Raw genomic sequence first — 23,016 nt, 5'->3', positions numbered from 1 at the left:
TCTGAACCGATTAGGGCTCTTTATGTAAGTGTAGTTAGTTTAATTTTATCTCCTCTCTCCCACCTGCTGAGTTAAAAAAAATTTGGATCCAAAATATAAAACTAGCCTTCCTCTAAAATAAAAATGGGGACATTGGTTTACATGTCTGCACCACCTAATGTTTTGCAGGTCTATGCTTGTGATAGGCTTTAGAAAAGAAGTAGTTTTAAAAGGAGGACATGCCTCTTTGGATTTGACATCACTTATAGTTTTTTGAATCTTTTTGCCATTGTTCTTTTCTTCAAGATGGGGGAATTTCTCCATTATTTTATCATTAGTATGGAGTCCTTGAAGTACTAAACACACTTCATTTACTACTTCCATTGTTAATCCTTAGCACATTCTCTGATACAAATAGTTATCACTGGCCTCAGTTTCTCCTTTATTTCTTGTTAACTCTGCCTTAATTTCTTCCACCTGATTTCTAGGGAGAAGCAAGTTCCTAAAGTTCCTATCAGTGATGTGAATATCTTCAAGAGCTAAAACAGCTGGACACAGCTCAACACATAATTATGAGCAATGACAGTCATTTCGGACAACAGATATCACAACAGCTGCATTTCTCACACAAAAGCCAAAACCAAAGTGGTTATAGGCAAAAATTTTCCCCTGCACAGATTTCTGGGGTATTTACACTAATCTGTCATGGTGGGTTGCATTTCTTCAATATTTGCACCAATATGATTGTTGTTAAAGTAAAGTTTTGATGTAGCAGGCTTCCCATCTCTTCCACTTTCTTGGAAAAAACTTTCCACAGTTTGCGGAAGACCAAAATGAATAAATTATTATCCTTCCAACACAATGAGAATCAAACCCCATTCCCAAAGATTGTGGCAAATAATATTCATTGTCAGTCTGTAGAGAATGAGACTGAGCCAAAAGTGCATTTTGAGGAATTTGGGGAGTAAGGTAGAACTGGTGATCCCCAAGCTTTCCACCCAAAAAGGCACCCCCAAATCCACACAGTACTAATGATGAGTAAATAATAGGCTGACAGGCTTAATTTTTGACATTGGTGGTGATAAGTTCATCTGCTATGGGCGAAAATATTTAATCAAACTGGTCAACATTACTTTGTGTTAAGATAGGAGGGCCTTTGTAGTACTCCATAAATCTTTCATATTCAAGCTTTGTATGATTGTAGTTTGGTTGTTTTTCTGTTGCTGTTGTTGTCATGACAACAATCTTCGCTGTAGGGAATACTGAGGAAAGTGTTCCTCGTTCAGCTGTACTCTGAAGTTGTGCCCCCTGAACAAAGATGCAATTAATTAAGAAAAAACTGTAGTCATTCACTGGGATGTTGTTATTCTTTCCATTAGAATAAGACAATATAATTACCAGAAAATGGATAATGAGAAGGCTGAATAAAAAGGGATTCACAAGTAACTAAGCCCTTTTTGACGCATGGGGTGGTGGAAGGACGAAGCATAAAAGAAGCTGCGATAATCTTGGCTCTGTATTTATTAGCTTTTAACGCCTCAGTGTCAACATACAGTTTCTCCTTACTGGTCTCTACATGTCCATTTTTCATAGTAGCATTATAGGGAGGCTGTTGAAATATCAAGAAATTTTACCACTGGTGATCTCATGACCTCTCCTTGATTGTGTATTGATAAATATTAGGAGAAATTTTGATACTGATCACTACTGGGGCTTAAAGGTTCAAGGTTCACTGTTCTGATTTTTTTGTGTACTTGTGTGAAAAGTCCTTGAACATAATTTTGTGTTGCTGGTCTTAATATTAAGAAAAGTTAGGACCTTACATGGGTGCAAATATCAATACAAGAAAATTTTTTTTGCTCAAGGAATTGGCATCAACAAGGAATTTTCATCCAAGACAGACACTGTTTTCAAAGTTTCTTTTCCCCACCACTTCTTCGCAGTGGGTTTGTGTCTGACAGTTTGATTAAATGTTGTTTCCTGGCTATGGAAGGCCATGGTTAAGGAATACTTAGGAATTCATGGTTACTGAATATCAGCTTACTGTGAAAGCTGTTGTTTTGCTGCAGAAATGGGTGACAGTTCATTAGAACACACAGACATGCACAGGAAAACAAATAGTGGAAATATCTTTTTTTATTTGTTTTCTATTTATCTGCCATTTGCTACTTTTATGAGCCCAAAAGACCTTCACACCTTCCTATTATTATTGTTATTTTTTTTTTTTGGCTGAAATCAAGGATCCCATCAGAGGTGAGTGTCCAAGCACCAAGATAGCTGCTTTGGACATAAAGAACCTTGTATTATTCTTAGTGTATCATCCTCTATGCATGTACAAATAATGCAATGCTCAGTACAGCAATGATTATTTAAGCAGCTCATTGTGCCTTGCAAATCAAATGCAGATAATGACCTTTGTTCTTCATATCAAGAGTCAAATATTATTAGACTTGTGTATTATGTGGTTCTAATTTTCGAGTCTGTGGACTCCTATGTGTAAAATTATAACCTTTATTAACTTGTCATCAAAGAAGCAGTCGAGGGGGCATGTCCCCTAAACTTAACATAAATTTCAGGTGAAAATGTTTCAAGTGTTATGTGATAAAGGTGAATCAAGAACCACTGAAATGGAAAGCTCATCACTACCAAATAAAACTCTAATGGGAAACTCATAGGGACTTGCTCTGTTTGCTCACATGTTGCAAGTAACCAAACATTCTTCAGATCCCAAATCCAGATGTGGTACCTCCATTTCCCAAAACAAATTCAAACTTCCATTTTTGAGAAAAAAAAAAACCCTTTAAAACAGCAAGGGTGTACTCGGTATTTTAATGTTGGACATAATTGGGCGCCTACCATTTACACGGACAGGTCTTTCTGGTTTGCTGGTATATAACCAAGACAGTAGCATGGTGTTAGGGCTAGGATGGTTCATGGTTCATTTATTTCACACTATTTACACAACATTAACATAGAAAGAAAAGTATTACAACAAATGATTACAAGATAAAAATAAATACAGTACAAATTATAAAATGTGTGTGGTGGTCAAAGTAGCAAAGGCTTTCTAGCTGACCACCACCTACTTTTAAGTAAACAAAGAAATGACACTGAGCTTTATTGAGATATTAGAAAATGTAGGAAATGTTTGTAGAGCCTAGGATGTACAAGAGAGAATTACATTTGTGTAAATTAAGGTATGTTCGAGATATACTGAACCGAGCAAGAAATCTAAACAGGACAAGCTTAATAAAAGAAGAACAAAACAATAAATAAATAAAAACAAAAAAAAGCAAAAAAATAACATACAAACAAGCAAACAACAACAACAACAAACAAAAAGAAAGGAAAGGACAACACATCATCAGCAGCAACAGCAGCGACAACAAAGATCAAAATATAAGCAGACATTATTATTATTATTATTATTATTATTATTATTATTATTATTATTATTATTATTTTTAACTCTATTATTATTATTAGATAGTTACATACTATTATATTTGATCATTAAACAGAACATATATTATTTGATTGACAAGAGATCAGGTGGGCCTTATAAAGTTTCTTAAACCTGTTAAAAGTTTTTGTTTTTTTCAATGCCATGGGGACAGTTTCCCATATGACAGAAGCAGAGTACTTAAAAGTAAATTTGCCTATGTTAGTTAACTTGTGGTCGGTGGAAATTAAGCTTGGCAGAATTTCTGGTGTTATAGGAGTGGACAGTTGTTGTAGGTAGGAGGAGGCCCTGTTTAGCTGGTTCATATAAAATTATATTATTACAGTGACCTTGAGTTGTGTCCTTTGGCCTGTAAAAGAAACCTGCCGCATTTACACAATCCATTTGGTTTGGAAATTTAAACCATTAACTTATGGAAGAAGGAGAATTTGTGTGAGCAAATCAGCTGAAAGACTACAAAGAGAAGAAATAATTTTTAGGTATCACTGGTAGACCACAATTTCTGAAACTTTGCAAATGAAAATATGACATGAACCATTTGACTTTCCAATGCGAAATTTCAAACACCAAGATGCCAATCAGTAACTCTATTGTGCCTCATCTACAACAACGACCACAAAATTTTTCTGATAAAGCTTCGACAACAAAAACTCTCTGCACTGTCTGTTGCTACCTTTACCTTGGGGTGCACAAAAATTATGTGACATTTCCTCGGCCTGTAAATTACAGTATCTTCAATACAGTTACCATCTAAGGCGAAAACTGGTACAGCTTACTCCGGTTGACTTAAGTCTTTTTAATTGATCGTCGATAAGCACGTTGATCTTGAGTGGAGAAAGCACAAGTACGATGGATTTGTTCTTGGAACAGTTTTCATTACAAAGATGGTCTAGATGGTCTAGATGACCAGCACTTAACATGGAAGAATCATATTGATTATATCACTAAGAAGATAATAAAAGCCACCGGTATACTATGTAGGATTCGCTTCTATGTCAGTCAAGTACTCTTGAAAATATTATACAATAGTTTGATTTACCCTTACCTGCATTACGGAAATACCGTTTGGGTAAATAATTACCCCACAAGGCTAATGAAATTGTTCAAATTACAAAAAAAAGCACTACGTATCATAACATTCTCTCCATATACCGCACCATCTCTTCCTCTTTTTATAAAGATGGGTCTCTTAAATATTTACCAAATTAATGACCTACTAATCGGATCTTTCAGTTTTAGTCTTATCAGTAAATCGTTACCCACCTATTTCAGTGACCTCTGCATTGAAAACACGCAAGTCCATGATTATAATACCAGGAATTCAAAACATCTACATAAGTGTTTTAACCGAACTAACTATGGAAAATACTCTTTAAGAAGTAAGATAGTTGATACATGGAACAAAACTCCTCTAGAAATAAAACGATCTCTTTCTATACATGTTTTCAAAAAGAAAATGAAGCAATTCCTTCTCTTTCAATGATTATGATATAGGCGTTAACTTACATAATTTTACTTGCACCTTTTATTATTACTGTTATTTGTACACCAAACCTGATATCCTGATTAATTTAGCTTAAAAATGTAATTTGAATCAAAGGGGGACTACTTTGTAAAAGCCCGTAAGGGTTTCTTTAGTCTTCCTCCCGACTTCAATGTAAATTGCACTATGTACTTCTTATGTTACTTATAATTATGGGAAATAAACATTCATTCATTCATTCATGGTCACAAAGGGTAGGAATTAATCTTAGTAAAAAAGTGATTTACCGCGCTTGTTGATTGCAATCTCTCCTGTTGCCTTTTTCGTTTTGGTTTAAGTTTCAAGTTTTGTTGTCCTCTCGACCGAAGAACGTTCCGAAGAGCACCCTCGAAAGCGAAAACCTCACCAGGAATGATCACAGTTACGAGCCGGCGGCCATTCAGCACGGTGGACAAAGGATGATGGGCAGGCCCGTATTCCGGGCCTCAAATCGAACTTTACCAGATCTCCCCTCCGCCTGACCGTGGGAGATCTGGGTACGAGATTAGGTTATGTCCATCGTAACAATAGTGTGTTACCGTGAGTTATCTATACATGAAGATTTAGATTAACCAGATGTCTACTTTGAGTAAGATAGTAACTGTATCTGAGCGGAGGAAGATTTGTGCTCTTTAGAAATTATAGAAAAAAAAAACACCCAACCTCGTTCCCTGGCTCTTTTTCCATGTAAATTGGAAGGTTATTAGAAGGAAAACTCTCTGGGAAAGAGGTTGAAAACCTCCCAGATCCATGGTAGGCTCTTGAAAATCCCTGAGCTTTGTTTCTCCCTGGTGGGTTGTGCTCCCCAGCCGGCCTAGCGGACCGGTACAACTTCCACTGGCCCTTTATTTATAACAGCACTAGTTTTTACAAGACTTTGTTTTGGCAATTATGTTATTTTTTTTTTCGTGAGTTTTTTTTTTAACTTTTCTATTAAGCCTATTAAATGCAGTTTAAAAATTCCTATTGGAAATTCCATTTTTCGCGGCTGAGGAAGGTAGGTCAAAAGCACAAAAGAACGAACAACAGTACAATGCTCCCAACCCTAAAAACCATTGCAGCTGCAGGCTAAAAGGGTCCAGCGGAAATAGAGCTTTTGAAAGTGTAGGTCTACTGATTTCTGCAGTCAGCGCTCGTATTTTTAAACCCTGCCTAGCCGTCATACATCCACCCCAGCGCCTCACTGGTCCCATTTGGAATTGCATTCCCCAACTCAATAGTGTCCCCAGCCCCCTTCTCTTCTAAATTGGCATGGAATGAAAGTGAGATTTGCTGCTGTGCAAAAGAACTAAGGGTTCTGGGAAAAAGCACTCAAGAGCAGAGACCTAGCGAGGACGTATGTTGAGCGTTTGCTTCGCATAACAATATTTATCAAATGAGCCTTTTGCACTAACTGGTCACATGGTAAAAAATCCGCCATACTGGATGGCAAAAGAGCGTGGCATCCTCCACTGGGACATCGAGAACAAAGGAAAGTCAAGCTTGACAGGTTGGAATTCCTTTGTGTTTGAATCCACTACATTCTTTTGCCATCCAGTATGGCGGATTTTGTACCATGTGACCAGTTAGTGCAAAAGACCCATTGCAGGGGAACTGATCCAGGTTTCACCAGGTCTGTTAACGAGGGGAATAGAAAAGAGAGTTAACAAGAAGTCTGTGTTTTTGTGTTTTTTAATATTAACAATTGTGTTCTGGAGGTTGTTTTGTGGTCAGAAACAGGATATCAATGTAGTAAATCATTAATATTTTGAAACTGGAAGAACGTCCAGACGGAAGTTAGTTCTGATGTCACTTCAGACGCAAATTAAGTGGAAAAGACCATAAAGTGAGTATATTTAGGAACATGGAAACTGGTTTACCAGTCGAAACAACTGTTGAGAGCCAGAAGTGCGGGATGAACAGGTGAAATAGTGATATTTGAAAGGCCTTGAAACCGTAAGACGGCTAATAATAACTGCTTTTTTGACGGTTGACGGTAAAAATTGCCCTTTTTTGACGTTTACTCAACGGAGAAACAACAACAACAGGATATTAAGTGTGAATTAAGGAGAAACGAAGACTCGGAAAAAAATTTGAGTCCCAGATGAGATTTGAACCCACGACCCTCCGTAATCTAGTCGGATGCTCTAACCATCGAGCGACTGGAGACTCTATGGTGAGCAAGGGTTCTCCGTTGAGTACACTCACTTGGCAGGTTGGTTGGACGCATCTCGATATGCCTTAATGTGACAGCGCGATGCTGTTAGTGAGTTTTTGACGTTTGACGGTTAAATTTTAGGCTGTTTGAAGGCGGAGGGTTAACCCCATTGAGACCCTCTTTTGACGCTAAACTGACTAAGGAATTTCTTACCGTTTTACTTTCGAGCCATGGTACTGGCGGGGGCCACTTCATTTCCAAATTGACCTTCACCGTTTCCTGCTGGCTTGTAGCGTGCCACTACGATCGTCTGAGTATAATAGCCACGCTGAATTGCAACAATTGAGACACCGACTCTATCCGTGGACTTCCACACAACCTGCAGCGAGAAAACAGTAATAACTTCATCATGTTGTATAGTAATTTAGAGTAGTCTTCATTGGTCTGTTGAAAGTAAATTCGCGTTTTGTTTGGTTTTGCCTTACTGTGCTCTGTGCTTGGTTTTCCAAACTCGCACCTCTTTCTCAACAAATGAGAAGCAAAACCACACGCGTTTTCCCGCGCATGGATGGCGTCGGTCCAACGCATTTCCTTCTAGTTCTGATTGGTTAGTTGGGTTGTTTTCGTCTTTTGTGATTAGTAATAATAGTTTATTAAAAACTCTCTTGCAGTAAAAGAACTGAATTATCGAGTACAATTTTCAATCTTAAGGCAACTATTATCCAACGTATAGTAATTTACAGTCTGTTATAACAATGATAATAACAATTGATTGGTCAGATTAAATTGAGTCAGAGAATTGGTCAGAGTAAATACTTTGGTTTTGACACTCAATCAAAAAACCCTCTATACTTAGCTAAGACCAATCATGTTTGGAATAGTCATCTATCAGCCCTTCAAACCTTAAAGTTTACTAACAAATGTGAAATGGTCATTGCGCAAACCAGTAAAACGTAAACATTCTGTTTTCTGGGGGCGGGACACTGGGCACCAATGAACATTTGTCTAAATACTTGGAAATTTCGAATGAGACAATTTGAGACAAACGTTATGTAAACTAAAAACAAGCAAAACAACTACACGTTTTAAGTTAAACGAGTGTTTTCACGGAACTAAAGCTAGATAAAATTCATAATTTCATAGTTTTGCACCTGTGTGAAATGTCCTACTACAGGGCCACCGCTGAGAACATCTTTAGGGGGGTGTTGGAAGTCATAGTATTCCACTTCTTTATACCTAAGGAAAATTAAGATGACCATCATTCTATTATACAAGAGAACATGATATATGTAAGGAGGGGGGTGAATAAGGGTTTGTAAATCCGCCGATCCGCTAAAATCAATGGCTGAATCCGTCGATCCGCACAAAAAATCAACTAAATCCGAATCCACAAATTGTCTCTCTCGTTAGATGACACGAGAGATACAAAGCGACTTCAGTTGTTGGAGTTGCCTTGCGTGATATTGTGTTTCAGCGTTGAGGATGAATATCAACGAAATATTTATGTAACCAACGTCTGTATCGAAACAAAATCTTGCAGGTACGAGAAAAAAGAGCAAACTTGAACTTCCTAACAACCAAAATCCAAAATCCGGGCCCGAAAACTGGATAAAACCGCGATCTGCTGTGATCATAGGATCCGCGGATCCGTTAAAATTTCGCTCTGAATCCAGAAAACCGGGCTAAAATATTTACCAAATCCGCCGATTCGTGGACCTATTCACCCCCCTCTGTAAGAGTACGATGGTCTTGCTTCGTAATTGACCTTGACAAAATTTTGCAGTCAATGCAACACCATGGAATTAACGATTTTAAATTTAATTGTCATTGTTTAGGACGGTGCGTCCTAACGCAAAAGTATTTCTTATCAGTTCATGACTTTGCGGGCAAAGCAGATTTTAGGGACGACTATTGGAATCCAAAAGGAAAATTGGGGGTAAAAAAATAAAAACAATGCAATTAGCAGGGGTTTATTACAAATGTGAAATGGTCATTGTGCAAACCAGTAAAACCTAAACATTCTGATTTCTAGGGGCGGGACACCCCCCCCCCCCCTCCCCCACAACTTTCTTTCCTTCCAACAGCCCTTGCTAAGATCTGCTTTTTCCTCATAGTCATTACTATCTTGAGATGCCCAGCACGTATGCACAGTAGCAAAAGGATGTGCTCTCCTTAAAGCAGAGCTCATAAAGTACACACCCTCGGTATTTATGCAACCACGCAGTTTTCTGCGATATATGCACTTTACAAGGCCATCTAACTGTGTAAGTTGAAGTCTTTTGAAAGGGATTAGGAAAACATGCCAAACTCATGATTCTTCATTAAAGAAAGACGGCATTCACTTTTTTTGTTTTAACAGAAATTTCACATGGTCGTGTGCTCTGTCAGGCCTTCCTTGCAGACTCTACGGATCGGTTATTAAAAGACAGGTTAGATGGCTTTTAACAAATTAAACCACGTTCCGAGCCATTTTAAATTTTGTCATCAGTCATATCTAAACATTCTATACTGCCGACGGCAACAGGAAGGCTTGCATCCCAGACTAGAAAACTATTTATCTACTTAAAATAAACCACTTATAAACAGACTTGGAGGCCCACTGATTGCCGTAGGCCGCGGCCTAAGTAAGACTCTAATTAAGTAACTGGCCCTAAGTCTTTTTTTTTTTTTAATGTATAAATATCATTAGACCAATTTCGATATATTAAAATTCTTACTTAGCTACGAGGCTTAGGGGAATAAAACAAAAAATAAATAAATAAATAAATAAATAAATAAATAAATAAATAAACATTCATATCTTTGAACCTGAATGTATATGTTTTTAAATAGGCCATTTCCGAGTTGCTGTGAACCTCATTATTAAAGCGAGGCTAAGTGCAAAGTTTTTGAAATTTTTTTTTTTGCATATATATGACAACCAATTTTCATAATAAAAACTTTGCACTTAGCCTCACTTTCATAATGAGGTTCACAGCAACTCGGAAATGGCCTATTCCCCTAAGCCTCAAAGCCAAGTAACAATTCTAATGTATTGAAATTGGTCTATTCCCACGCCTCCGAACAAGATGAAAACAGTATATGCAATCTAGTTACCAGCTCTCAACCGCTTCTGCACATGTCGACAGTCTATCCTCAAGCTTTTTCCTATAGTAGATGTTTTCACCTTCTCCACTGGGGTCGGCATGCTTGAACATATTTTCGTTTGCGAGGTACAGGGCCCATTCTTCAGCATGCTTTGCGAGAGAGTCATCCCAGGTAAGCGGTTTAGCCCCATGCATTTCGCGCTTGGAATTGTGGGCTTCGAGGCATTCGTCAATATTCACTGAAAAATATTATATGAGACAATAAACTAATTGTGTACAGTTACTATTGCATAGTTGAAGGGTGACCATGATTTACCTCGTTGCACATGCTAACCACTACATCACACATAAAAGTATAGGCATGCACTCGATTGAACAAATGTTGTTCCCTGCAAATTTAGAGTCGTAAACGACGCGTACACGGGTGGTCTAATTAGCATGCGCGTATTTCGTGTTTTGTTTTTCTGTTTAATTTGTCTGCGAGAAATAGAATATGCTAATTTTAAGCCCTAAAAATCGCACAAATAAGCTAATGATCAAAGGCTTCCCAAAAAGCTGTTGAGCCTTTAGTTATCGTTCATGCTTTATCATGACAACGCCTTTTCAATCGAGTGTATACGTTGATATATATAAATAAAATGCTGTTCCCACTTGTGCGATAAGCACAAGCACAAGTATAAGCTTGCGATGTTCCCACATGTGAAACAAGCACAAGATAATAAGGCATACGCAAGCGCAGTAACGTTGGGGCAGATCTGGAAACTGATTCAACTGAGATGGCGGAATCATTTTGCTTGTGCTTGTGCTTACTTCACGCCGGTTCCCACTTGTGAAATAACCACAAGTGTGAGATAAGCACAAGCACAAGGAATGGAAAAAGTTTCTTTTTCTTATGCTTATGCTTGTGCTTATCTCACAATTGGGAACCAGACTGAAAAGTGTGCTAACACTGGTTAAATTATTAGAGAGATACTCTAGTTTTGCTTGCACTTTCTCCCAAACAACCAAACAAACAAACAAACAAACAAACAAACGAAGAAACAAAAAAACACCGGGGAACATTTTCGTTTCTGTAAGTATTTAGCAACAGGCTCCCAAGTGGGGTATAGGGCGAAGAGAAAAATATATTTGCGCTTTACCCGACTTGGGAGCCTGTTCACTAGCTAAATAGTATCTTGTTATCAGCCAGACAATGTTTTTTGGCTTTATTCTAACAAGTTTTTTTCTTCATTGTTTTGCAGCTAATAGTTCGTTTCTCAGTAAGAGATGCAATCAAAATTAACAGGTTTCAAACAAGAAGTTCCTTGTAATGCAGGGCCAAAAAGTGCAATTTTAAGTCCACTGTTGGTCTCAAAATTCGGGCCTTTTTTATTTAATCCAGCATCAAAACTTCCCACAAAAAGAAATTAAAATATGAGGTAGCTCAAGGAATACTACCGGATAAGTACACTTTGCTCCTTTTATCACTAACTGGGCAACGAAATGCATTCAGTCATGGCGTCCTCAGAAATAATGCAGTTGGTGCTAACAGACCCTTCTCCAAAATGGCGGCAACAGATTTAAATGAGTTTAAACTGAACTGAATGAAAAACTGATACCAACACTGGAAAGAGCACCTTTTCTTTAGTAACCTTGCAACGTTTCAGCATATTAGGTGTTTTATCAGCTTCGAAAATGTAAGATGAAATTTAACAAATTTACAGACGTTTGTATGACTGGGGGTATATACAAACGTCTGTAGATTTTTCATTTTTCAACTTACATTTTCTCAGCTGATATTACACCTGATATGCTGAAACCTTGCAGGGTTACTAAAGTAAAAGTGCTCTATCTAGTGCTGGTATACGTTTTAAATTTTAACTTATTTGAATTTTCGGCCGCCATTTTGGAGAGGGGTCTATTCAGTCGATACATACATACATACATACATACATACATACATACATACATACATACATACATACATACATATCCTTTATTTAAACACGATGGGGTTTTTACTCATCACGATGATGAGTAAACCTTCCCGAGAGCAACCAAAACTGTTAAATATTCTCTCTGATTATACCTTGAACAATTCGGGGCTTGGGGGGAGGGGTAGGACGAGCTGAAAAAAAATGAAAAAAAGATAAACAATTATTGAACCATACATTAACATATCGTAACTGAAATATCCCACGTTCTTACGGATAAAATCGTCGGATATTATAGCTAGATATTTTACGAGCAATAAACTGCAATTAACTGTAGAATAGTTTTAGTATTTAAGAGACAGTCCGCGTTAGATTCGACCGGTCAATTTGGGCCAGTCGTTCGATTTCCTTCAAATTTTCAGCAACAGACAAAGTTGATATAACATTAATGAAAACACATTTCTTTTGATTCTAAACTTAACAAGACCCGAAATTTTGAGGCGAATGTTCAACCCTCCCGAATCCCCGAAAATCGACCTTTCACCGAGTCGAAATTAACCCGTTTTCGGATGTTTGCCGCCGAAATAATATTTATCCGAAAAACCTTACATTTATACCACGAACACATACACTATACTTCTTTACAAATATGGTATATAGAACTCATATTATTGAGAACTTTTATAAGGAGGGCATCTCAAACATACCGATGTTAACGATTCGTGCACGGAGCGTGTCAAGTGCTGCAACAAAAACCAACATTTCTCAAAATTCTGACTTACTCTGGAAGTCTCGTGTATTTTTTCAAAGAGTACTAGGATAGTGTCCTTAAACTGCGGAATAATATTTAGTGTATCTCTATACTGCGAAAAGATACGGCCGCAACAATTTTGGGCAAATCTCTTATTTTCCGACACGTGTTGTGTGACAGCGATGGCATCCCAAGGCAAAAAATTTTGACTTTTTCTGTCTTGACCGCAACTTAAAGTAGACAAATGCGTTTTAAAAGGGTAAACAATTAAAAACGTACCTTAAAAGTTCCACTGTTTTGCTTCCAAGACTTCATGTTTCACCGATAAACTGTCAGCAAATTTGATGGCCGTGTCACGGTATCCGTGTTCTTTATTTGTTGGCTTGCAGGCGACGATCATGCTGGTTAAAAACCTGAACAACTCTATAGAGTTCCGTGAAATTAGTTCTGTTATTCAACCGGGCGCTCTGCCGACCAAACAGTCATCATTTGCAGAATTTATGTCGAGGAAAGACTTTTGAAAGTTGTCGTCCATCTTTGTTTTCAAATAACAACCGCTGACCGCAACAACACTTCCGGTCTGATCGAACCGGAAACAGAACATCGTCTCCAGTAAGAAGTCGTGCACTAAGTTCAATTTCTAGAGTTTTATTGTTATTAACGTACTGTTAATTACTTGATTATTTCTAGCTTAGTTTCTACTTCAAAGGCATACATGTTTATGCCGGGCAACTCATTATTTAACCCTTTTACGTCATCTAAGATGTATTGGTGGTTTTCACCTCACACATCGTCACGCAAGTAAAAAAAATCTAATCCTTAATAATTCAATAGATAAAGTCAAGAAATAGATATGTTGTACAAGAGTGATACATAAACAACGTGTGAAAGCCACAGGGCCGTGCGATATCTCATAACCGAGTTATTCAAGAAAATGTGCCACGGAAAATTACGGGGACGCCATGTTGGTGTTCCGTCTGAGGGACACCAACATGGCGTTGGTGACGAGATCGGCCTTCTACATCCCATTTACTACGACGTCTATGACCTTTGCCAGTACCGGAAAACCAACAAACTTTCACAGTTTAATGTTTCAATGCTAAAGAACATTCTAAAGAACTATGAAGTCCCATTTACAGCAAAGGACAGAAAGAAGGATTTGGTTCAGCACTTGGCTATCTTTGTTGAAAAATGTTCGTGTTTTCTGTAAAATTATTTAGCTAAGAGACAGAATAATATTTAGGTACACTCAGTTTTTAATGATTGCCTTCCATGCAGCTGCCTGTCGCTCTCGGAGATAGCAAACAGGAGAGCCGCTGAAAAGTCTAGCCTAAATAAAACCCCCGGGAAACAAACAAGATAAAGAAAAACTCTGCTAGCCTTAGCCTCTTGTAGCGGTATGCCGGTCAAGGACGAAACTGTCGCTACAAAGTTTACGATTTTCAACTGAAAATTGCAAATTTTCGCAGTTTCCTGCATTTTCTTCTTTTTACATTGGAATTCGCAGTTCTCAATGAGACCATTCTGACGTCTCATTTATTGCAAGTTTCGTAAATTTTCATTGCTGTTGAAACCTTTCTGTAGTCTCATTTCTATATATTTCGCAGTGTTATTATTTTAGTAAAATACATCATAGATAACGTAAAAGGGTTAAATAATGAGTTGCCCGGCATAAACATGTATGCATTTGAAGTAGAAAATAAGCTAGAAATAATCAAGTAATTAACAGTAGAAATTGAACTTAGTGCACGACTTCTTACTGTAGACGATGTTCTGTTTCCGGTTCGATCAGACCGGAAGTGTTGTTGCGGTCAGCGGTTGTTACTTCAAAACAAAGATGGACGACAACTTTCAAAAGTCTTTCCTCGATATAAATTCTGCAACTTATGACTGTTTGGTCGGCAGAGTGCCCGGTTGAATAACAGAACTAATTTCACGCAACTCTATAGAGATGTTCAGGTTTTTAGCTAGCATGATCATCGCCTGCAAGCCAACAAATAAAGAACACGGATCCCGTGTCACGAATACCGTGACACGGCCATCAAATTTGCTGACAGTTTATCGGTGAAACGTGAAGTCTTGGAAGCAAAACAGTGGAACTTTTAAGGTACGTTTTTAATTGTTTACCCTTTTAAAACGCATTTGTCTACTTTAAGTTGCGGTCAAGACAGAAAAAGTCAAAATTTTTTGCCTTGGGATGCCATCGCTGTCACACAACACGTGTCGGAAAATAAGAGATTTGCCCAAAATTGTTGCGGCCGTATCTTTTCGCAGTATAGAGATACACTAAATATCATTCCGTAGTTTAAGGACACTATCCTAGTACTCTTTGAAAAAATACACGAGACTTCCAGAGTAAGTCAGAATTTTGAGAAATGTTGGTTTTTGTTGCAGCACTTGACACGCTCCGTGCACGAATCGTTAACATCGGTATGTTTGAGATGCCCTCCTTATAAAAGTTCTCAATAATATGAGTTCTATATACCATATTTGTAAAGAAGTATAGTGTATGTGTTCGTGGTATAAATGTAAGGTTTTTCAGATAAATATTATTTCGGCGGCAAACATCCGAAAACGGGTTAATTTCGACTCGGTGAAAGGTCGATTTTCGGGGATTCGGGAGGGTTGAACATTCGCCTCAAAATTTCGGGTCTTGTTGAGTTTAGAATCAAAAGAAATGTGTTTTCATTAATGTTATATCAACTTTGTCTGTTGCTGAAAATTTGAAGGAAATCGAACGACTGGCCCAAATTGACCGGTCGAATCTAACGCGGACTGTCTCTTAACATTTATAGCTTAAGTGTTTTTTTAGCATCATAGTTTTGTAACTTCTTTTGTAAACGGCTCACTGGAAGGGCATTTTTGATGAAGTGATGCCGCCAATAAAGCTTTTTTACTACTGGTATTACTCTTCAGATTTCATGCATTCTTAAAGGAAAGTGCGATCTATATTATTAATATTTGTTGTCTTGGTTGCGTAGCGCTTCAATTGCAATGAAATGCATTAGGATGCGTTTTCTTCCGCATCCTGTACTGTCTGTACTACGCCTAAATACTTTGGGTCAGTTATTAAAAGACAGTTTAGACGGGTTTAACAAAACCACGTTCTAAGCCATTTTCAATTTTGGCAACAATCATTTCTAAACATTGTCTACTGCTTACGGTAACAAGAAGGCTTGCATCCCAGGCTAGAAAACTATTTATCTACTTCAAAACAAACCACTTATAAACAGATGTGGAGGCCCACTAATTGTCTAAAGCCGGGGCCTAAGTTAGACTCTGTATAACAATAAGTGGCCCTTTAAGTTTAAAGCATGTACCTTTCTTCTTCTCAGCGGGCGGAAACATTTTTTTCACGATAACTGGAAACATTTACATGAATACACGGTAATAACTGGTTGTTGGCTCCTTACAAGAACCCTGACATAATATCCTGACTTACCTTCACATAATCCACAAGCCGCAGGACATTTTTTATGCGTAATGTCGGTGTAGCCTTTCTCTGGATCACAGTACCCTAACGATTCCCAATAGTCACACGCAACGTTCTTGTCGCCTGCTCCGACGGGACATACTAGTAAGATAAACCAATTTTTGTTCCACAGTATGCAAGGGGAGTAACGGAAGAAGAAGAAAGTACTTCAAAATATCTGTCTGAGAAATATTTTTTCTCTAGGAATATATTAATTGTTGTCTTTGCCACAATTGTGGCAGAGACCGGCTGCCATGCTAGGATTGGACTGCTGAGCCACATCCGGCGCTGCTCTCAACAGAAAGACTGACCCAACAGGGCGCACACCATTGTCTCCCGAGACTGAAGGATGCCTACTACTAGGGATATATCAGTGAAAGACAAGCTGGTGGAAACCCAATTGAATTAATTATTTTGCTGTTTTCCTTTCATTATATACCAAGTGAGAGAATAACAATTAGGTAACTGGTCATAACAAGATTGATCGAAGAGGAACCACCTTGTCTAGGGTATGGGGGGGGGGGGGGGAATTATCGAAGACACCACCTATCTCATGAACATTACCCACAAAATGTTATTGACATAGAAATTTGAGTTGACACAGAAATTTTCAACTTGCAAGAGTCAGCATTGCCAGATAAACAAGAAAAGTGAGGTTTGAATCTCATTGTCATTTTTACTACTGGATAGAAGGTCGGCTATGCAACAAAGACACCATCTTTTGAGGTTGAGGTAGTGGGGGGGGGGGGGGGGGGAACCCTGCGATGGACTAACATCCTATCCAGGGGGATCGGAGTAGTACTGAATAATTCTAGTTACTTCACGCTTGTGAGCCACGTAAACTCGAGTGCGACTTTACCTTATCCCTGTGGCCAAAAAGATTGAAGGTCCTTAATTTGGCTCTTATTCTACCTCAGTCTTAGAAGGTACATAACTGGCCGCAAAATCACTACTTACGGCCTCTTCTAGCTGCCATCGGTTTGCCTTCACCCAAGTAGAAAAGCATTGTAATAACCAAGAAAACCTTCCACATCTTTAACTCAACCTGCCAAAATTCGAAAGGAACTTAGAAAAGGTATTAAAGTATAAACATAAGAGAACACTGACAAAAGTAATGGAATCAATAGGAAATGCCGACCAAATCCTCTGTAGGGTTATCGAATTTTGCTAATTGAAACCTGTAATAAATTATGTTGGTGGAAACGTTTTCCCGCCTAAACTGAATGAGACGACAATAGCGATGGTTTTTTTTTTCGACTTGGTCGACAATTGAAAAAAATGAAAGACACCACCTTAAGTAATGAGATCATACATTTATACCTCGTTCAAAGCTGTATTTTGGCAGAAGTGAAGACTTCTTACTCTTACGTTAAATGCTTTATCAATGAATACTAATTGCATGATTAGCTGGAAATCAAGTTAAATATCAGTTCCGAAAGCTTGACTAGCTACAATTAAAGAAACTTCATACCTCAGTGAATACTAGCTGGTTTGTACTTCAAGCAAAAATAATATCACCTTGACAGAAATTTATCCTTCACTATTAGCTAAACAACTTCAACCGGTCACTTTGTAGACTTCCAATGAATGAAGCTATCACGAAGTAGATAGCTGCTAATGATCGCTTTTTTGTCAGGGTTAATTGGATCACTTCGCCAATAAATCATTCTTTTAGTGGGAGGGAGTATTATCCAACCTTATCAGTCAATCAATCAAGCCCACCCAATCCCCAAATGACATATCTGACAAAAATGTTGTTTTGATGGGATCCAATGAAGCAGAAGAAAATTGATCGGAATGAAAAACCACTGACACTTTCTTAGAAAACAAGAATAAGATTGGGTGAAAGAGATATGATATGTTTTACGCCCGGTAAATAAATGACAGAGGTAATTTTTTAGTCAGTCACACAGGCATAACAATCACATTTCACAGCTTGCACTCATATCCACTCATAGACATTCAAATTCTATAGTATGGAGGACGTTTGTCAAGTAAACATAGCCTTATAACCTGCAATCTTGGACAATTCAAATGAAATATTAAGACAACCTCTCTCTCCCCCATTTCAATTCAAAGCGTTTTGCAATGCGCGTGAGTTTATCATTGATTTTGGGGGGAAGAGGGGGGGAGGGATAATTTCTCTTTTTATTGTGTCAAACATTGTAGCTCACACGAGTCTCCTATAGCTCATTGGAAGATTTCATCCAAACTAGTAATCGTAAGGTCATAGGTTCGACTCTTGTTTGGAGAACTCGGATTTTCTTTGGCCGAGTATGCCTGTGTCACATTCTTAACCACGACAACGCTTTTATAAACAGCGAACAGTCAATCGATTGAAGCAACACAAAACCATTGCACGCGTGGACAATTGGGAAAAGTGACTGTTTGCTTTCGTTTGAGTTTTTGCATTCATGATTGTAAACACAAAAATTGGGTTTTGTTTGTCTTTTGTGATTGACAGCGACTCTTAAATTATATATGATTTGTAATGACAATAGAATTATAACCGTCATAAATCGGTAAAAAACCGCAAGGAAACATGAAAACATGGCTTGCCGCCATTGTGTCATTTTCACTAATGGATGTTTAATTGATTTTTCATTTGTTCTTGACAAGTTGTGCTAAGTGTTGTTAGGTGATTATGGCAATTGCAGACCTAGAAATAAATTGACTACTTTTTAACAACATTGATTTCTAAATGGATATAATCGCACATGTTTTCTAAAAATATAACAAAGTTGTTTTGGACGCACGTGAGTGTGTAATTAACTAGTAGCAGTATAATTTTGGCGGGAATCTTTTTCGCGCGCAAACATTAACTCCTGGTATTCTCGACTTTTTTAAGACATCGCACAAGTCAGCTTTTAGTCGTTTCCAATGTGTTTCTTTTTCCTTTTGTCCTGTCCTTTCCTTGTGCTTTGAATATTTTTCTATCGAAATATACTGCCTTACAAAGGTTAAATGTTACAAATTGCGCGCGACACACACTGATTATTAAACAATGATAAAACATTCTGACTAGACTGTTCAATAATAAGCAAAATATTTGAAATTTCCAAAAGCAATGGATCGCGCATAATTTCCGGTTTTGGGCCCGCGCGCCAAACCTCAAGTTGTTTTAATATTGGCTATTCCGGTTTTTATCTGAATACTCCGATTGCGCTATGTGTTTAATTCTGTACAACAGAACATTGCACTGCGACTGACCAATCAGGCATAAACTCTTCTATGTTCGATTTGAAGTTCCAAAAAACATTGCACTGCGATAAACCAGTCAGGCGCAACCTCCTCTATGTTGTTTTTATAACCCTGCGTATCGCTAATAAAGCTTCAATTAGCTAGTGTCACGTTGGTTCGTATCTGTCAGCCTATTTACTATGGTTCACTGAATCCCGCAGAAATATTGTTTCAATGTTATTAAGTGCTCTCAGTGTGGTCATAGAATTGTCATTATCATGTTAACAACATTAATCTCACGCCCTTTTACGTTGATAAGATTATTAAATTGTTGAAGAGCAATCAAGCACAAGAAGAACACACTTAAGAACAAGAACCGGTCAGTAAATAACGGTATCTCATGCTCTTGAAAGAGTGATAAGAGTGATCAAGTAGATAAAAGTTATCAAGCTAAGATAATTCATACACTTCAAAGGGTTTCCGTTATCCGTCGTTTGAACAATCGAGCGCTGAAGAGTAATTACATGTATTTTGAGCAAATTATAGGACGATCTTTGTTTACATGCTTAGCGACATCAATTAGCATACATTAGAAAAAACGACAAGCTTGTGCTACCTACAAATACATGGTCTCCATAAAATGAAAGTCCCTCGGTTTGCAAACCTAGTATTTTTTGAAAATTTGAGCGTGGTCATGTTAAATAGTTTTTGAAAAGTGTCAGGATTTTACAAAGAAAGTATGGCTGACAGGGTGGTAACTATTCTTTTTAAACTATACAGTCTCTCAGAGCTAATTTCCCTGACAGCATTCAACATTTCGCACTTGTGAATAAGATGCTCTTTTAGTTTATGGTGTCCCGTTGTTTGTCGCTTGCTGTTTGATATTACGTGCTGCTTGATTTGATTTAGGGACCCCATGACAAAGTGCAAACTAAGGATGTTTATTTATGTTTTATAAAACATGACGAACTTTTGGTGTACATGTAACGCAAGAGTGGCTCATTCCGCTGATAAATTGTATAAATTCATCGTCCGATGCTTTTATTGATTTTCCTAAGCGGTTTCCTTATGAAATTTGTTTATGCAACTTGGGCCTGGCTTGTTCAACCATGAATTGAAAACCGCTTAAAATTTCAAACAATTTTAAAATGCGTAAATGAACAAATAAAAAGCCTAAAACAACCAGAACAAAAAAGGGGAGAACTTACACACAATTTCAAAGAGAATTGGATAACGAGGACACGAATTCACTAATTAGCACATACGTTGTGATATCCCACTTGTTTGTGTCCGATAGCTTTTTTTTTTTTCTTTTTTTCTTTTTCTTTTTTTTTGAAGCGAATATATTTCTTGGATTTAATTTCCTTCAATCGTGAGATTTTATGCCAATTATAATATTTAATAATTTTCACGAATATTTTATAGAAACAAGGGTCGCAGAGTTTGAAGTCATGCTACAATGCATTCTGCTCTCACTGCTGGCATTCTTAGGCTGATCTGGTGATCAAGTCATGCTTTCAAAGGATCGCCTAGTGAGGCGGCATCTGCATTCCTATTTTTATCCACTTCCCGCGCTAATTTGTTATTACCCTATCTAGAATCCCGCCACAATTAGCCTAAGCTACTTGCAGGTACTTAAGGTAAGGTTATTGGAATTCACACGAATGTATAAACAAGTTATGTGTGTATCCATCAATGAATGACAGTACCATCGCAGACAAAAATAAACGAGACACTTGATGGAACCAGTGCAAGCATCCCTTTCCCCTTAATCAAAGTTGAAACAACGTGCAACAGCAAACAACAAAATAAAAATGCGTTTTTCTTTGGAGCAACCGAAGTTATACACTGTTATCTTTGCTACGGGGAAGAGAAGGGAGGTGGCTGGCATGGGGGGTGGGTGAGGCGCCTTGGTGTCTACGATTTGGTTGTAGCTTTGTTTAATAGTCAGCTTGGACGGTTTCTTTCCAGAATTACTACAGTGCAATAAAACAAATCTCAGCACTTGTGACTTCTTTTACATGCTTTAGTGACATCTCACTTGGATTATTGCAACTCTCTCCTTTCTGGACTTCCAAAATATCAACTGGATCGGCTCCAAAAAGTCCTCAATGCTGCAGCTAGAGTCGTCTGTCTAGTACTCAAAATAATTTAGTCACTTTTCACCTTATCTAAAAGATCTTCACTGGTTACCCGTAGAGTTTCGGATCGAATTCAAAATATTACTTACTTGTTTTCAAAGCGTTAAATGGTATCGCTCCACGTTATATCTGTGATCTCATCAGGAAAAAGGCATCAAGGCATCAATCAGAAGCTCTTTGAGATCTAATGACCTCACTTTGTTAGAGGTGCCTCGAACCAAATGTAAGACTTTTGGTGATCGAGCATTCGCTTTTGCTGGTCCATCCAAGTGGAATAAGCTTCCTCTAGCAATTAGGACTGCCAAGAACTTAAATACTTTCAAGAAACACTTGAAGACATTTTTGTTTAAAAAAGCATATGACATCTGATTATTCTTTACTTTGTTTATTATATTTCTTACTTTTTGTTTGATTGATTATTCTTAAATTTTATTTTTTATTGATTTTGACTAAATTTTTCGTTTTTATATTGTAAGCGCTTTTGAATATTATATAAAAAGCGCTATATAAATTTATTATTATTATTATTATTATTATTATTATTATTATTTATTATTATTATTATTATTATTATTATTATTATTATTATTATACAGGGTAAGTTCTGGAATTTTTGAGATATGGACGGGAAATGGAAGAGAAAGATTTTGAAATCCTATGAAAACTTACAGAAAGGTACTGGAAATCTTCAATGTTAACTCTTTCAAGGCAAGTGGAACAAAGATTAAAATACTTTGGGAATGCTTCCTCGTGGTACGTCGCCAATGAATATCCCACTCCTACTATGACCCGACAAAGATATAATTAGCCAGACAAAACTATTAAAATATACTTCAGTCTGGACCGCGTCTCGGGAATGTTCTTGAACAAGTTCACTTCTCGTTGCACTTAGATTTAATTGATAAGTAAACAGTGGCAATGCATAAGGAAGATTATCATCAATTTTGATCAACAAGAATTTTCAATATTAAACGACTCAAATAGACTTTGGCTGACAGTGAGCAATCCCATGAGGACTTCGGGCTATTTTTCTTTAAGCTATCAAAACTCAAATCGCACATCCTAATTGAATAATTGCGACCCACATTTTATGTAAGGCACGCAACAGTGATCTGCAAGCTACCGGTTTTATGGAAAAGTGGAAGCTCTGACTGTATAATAAAAGAATACTTTAAAATACAACACTTTAGTTGAGTCAGAAACGGTACTACGCTGTAATAGTAATAAAATGATATTGATCAAGACTAGTTTGATCAATTAATATCGTTTAAAAGTACAATAAAAGCTCTCTGGAACGGATGTTTACTCTTCTGTCTTCCTAAATTGAGAAATGTTTTTCAAACTCTTTATTAAAAAATGTGGATGGAAGCAT

At 37.5% G+C, this 23,016-nt stretch overlaps 2 protein-coding genes across 3 annotated transcripts in view; both read right to left on the bottom strand.

The window, feature by feature from the left end:
* Positions 1–23,016, bottom strand: part of LOC146470598 (uncharacterized) — a 171,381-nt gene that overhangs the window by 122,530 nt on the left and 25,835 nt on the right. The window lies entirely within an intron of this gene.
* LOC146470599 (Golgi-associated plant pathogenesis-related protein 1-like) overlaps positions 1–23,016 on the bottom strand; it is a 41,707-nt gene that overhangs the window by 2,211 nt on the left and 16,480 nt on the right. Inside the window, exons 1-7 of one of the 2 annotated variants that reach the window (XM_085121768.1) lie at positions 17,795–17,960; positions 17,281–17,368; positions 16,294–16,425; positions 12,256–12,294; positions 10,198–10,426; positions 8,253–8,337; positions 7,315–7,480 (exon numbers count right to left, since the gene is read on the bottom strand). In XM_085121768.1, the coding sequence (XP_084977894.1) occupies positions 7,319–7,480; positions 8,253–8,337; positions 10,198–10,426; positions 12,256–12,294; positions 16,294–16,425; positions 17,281–17,356 (723 nt within the window). In that variant the 5' untranslated portion in view covers positions 17,357–17,368; positions 17,795–17,960 and the 3' untranslated portion in view covers positions 7,315–7,318. Of the gene's footprint in view, positions 1–7,314; positions 7,481–8,252; positions 8,338–10,197; positions 10,427–12,255; positions 12,295–16,293; positions 16,426–17,280; positions 17,369–17,794; positions 17,961–23,016 lie in introns of those variants that run through there. The other variant, XM_085121767.1, reaches the window with a different exon arrangement.

The sequence above is a fragment of the Pavona decussata genome, unplaced genomic scaffold, assembly GCF_977016875.1.
Source record: "Pavona decussata unplaced genomic scaffold, jaPavDecu1.1 SCAFFOLD_113, whole genome shotgun sequence".
NCBI classification, from domain to species: Eukaryota; Metazoa; Cnidaria; class Anthozoa; order Scleractinia; family Agariciidae; genus Pavona; species Pavona decussata.
Note: the sequence above shows the minus strand (reverse complement) of the source record. Positions and strands in the feature narration are given on the sequence as shown.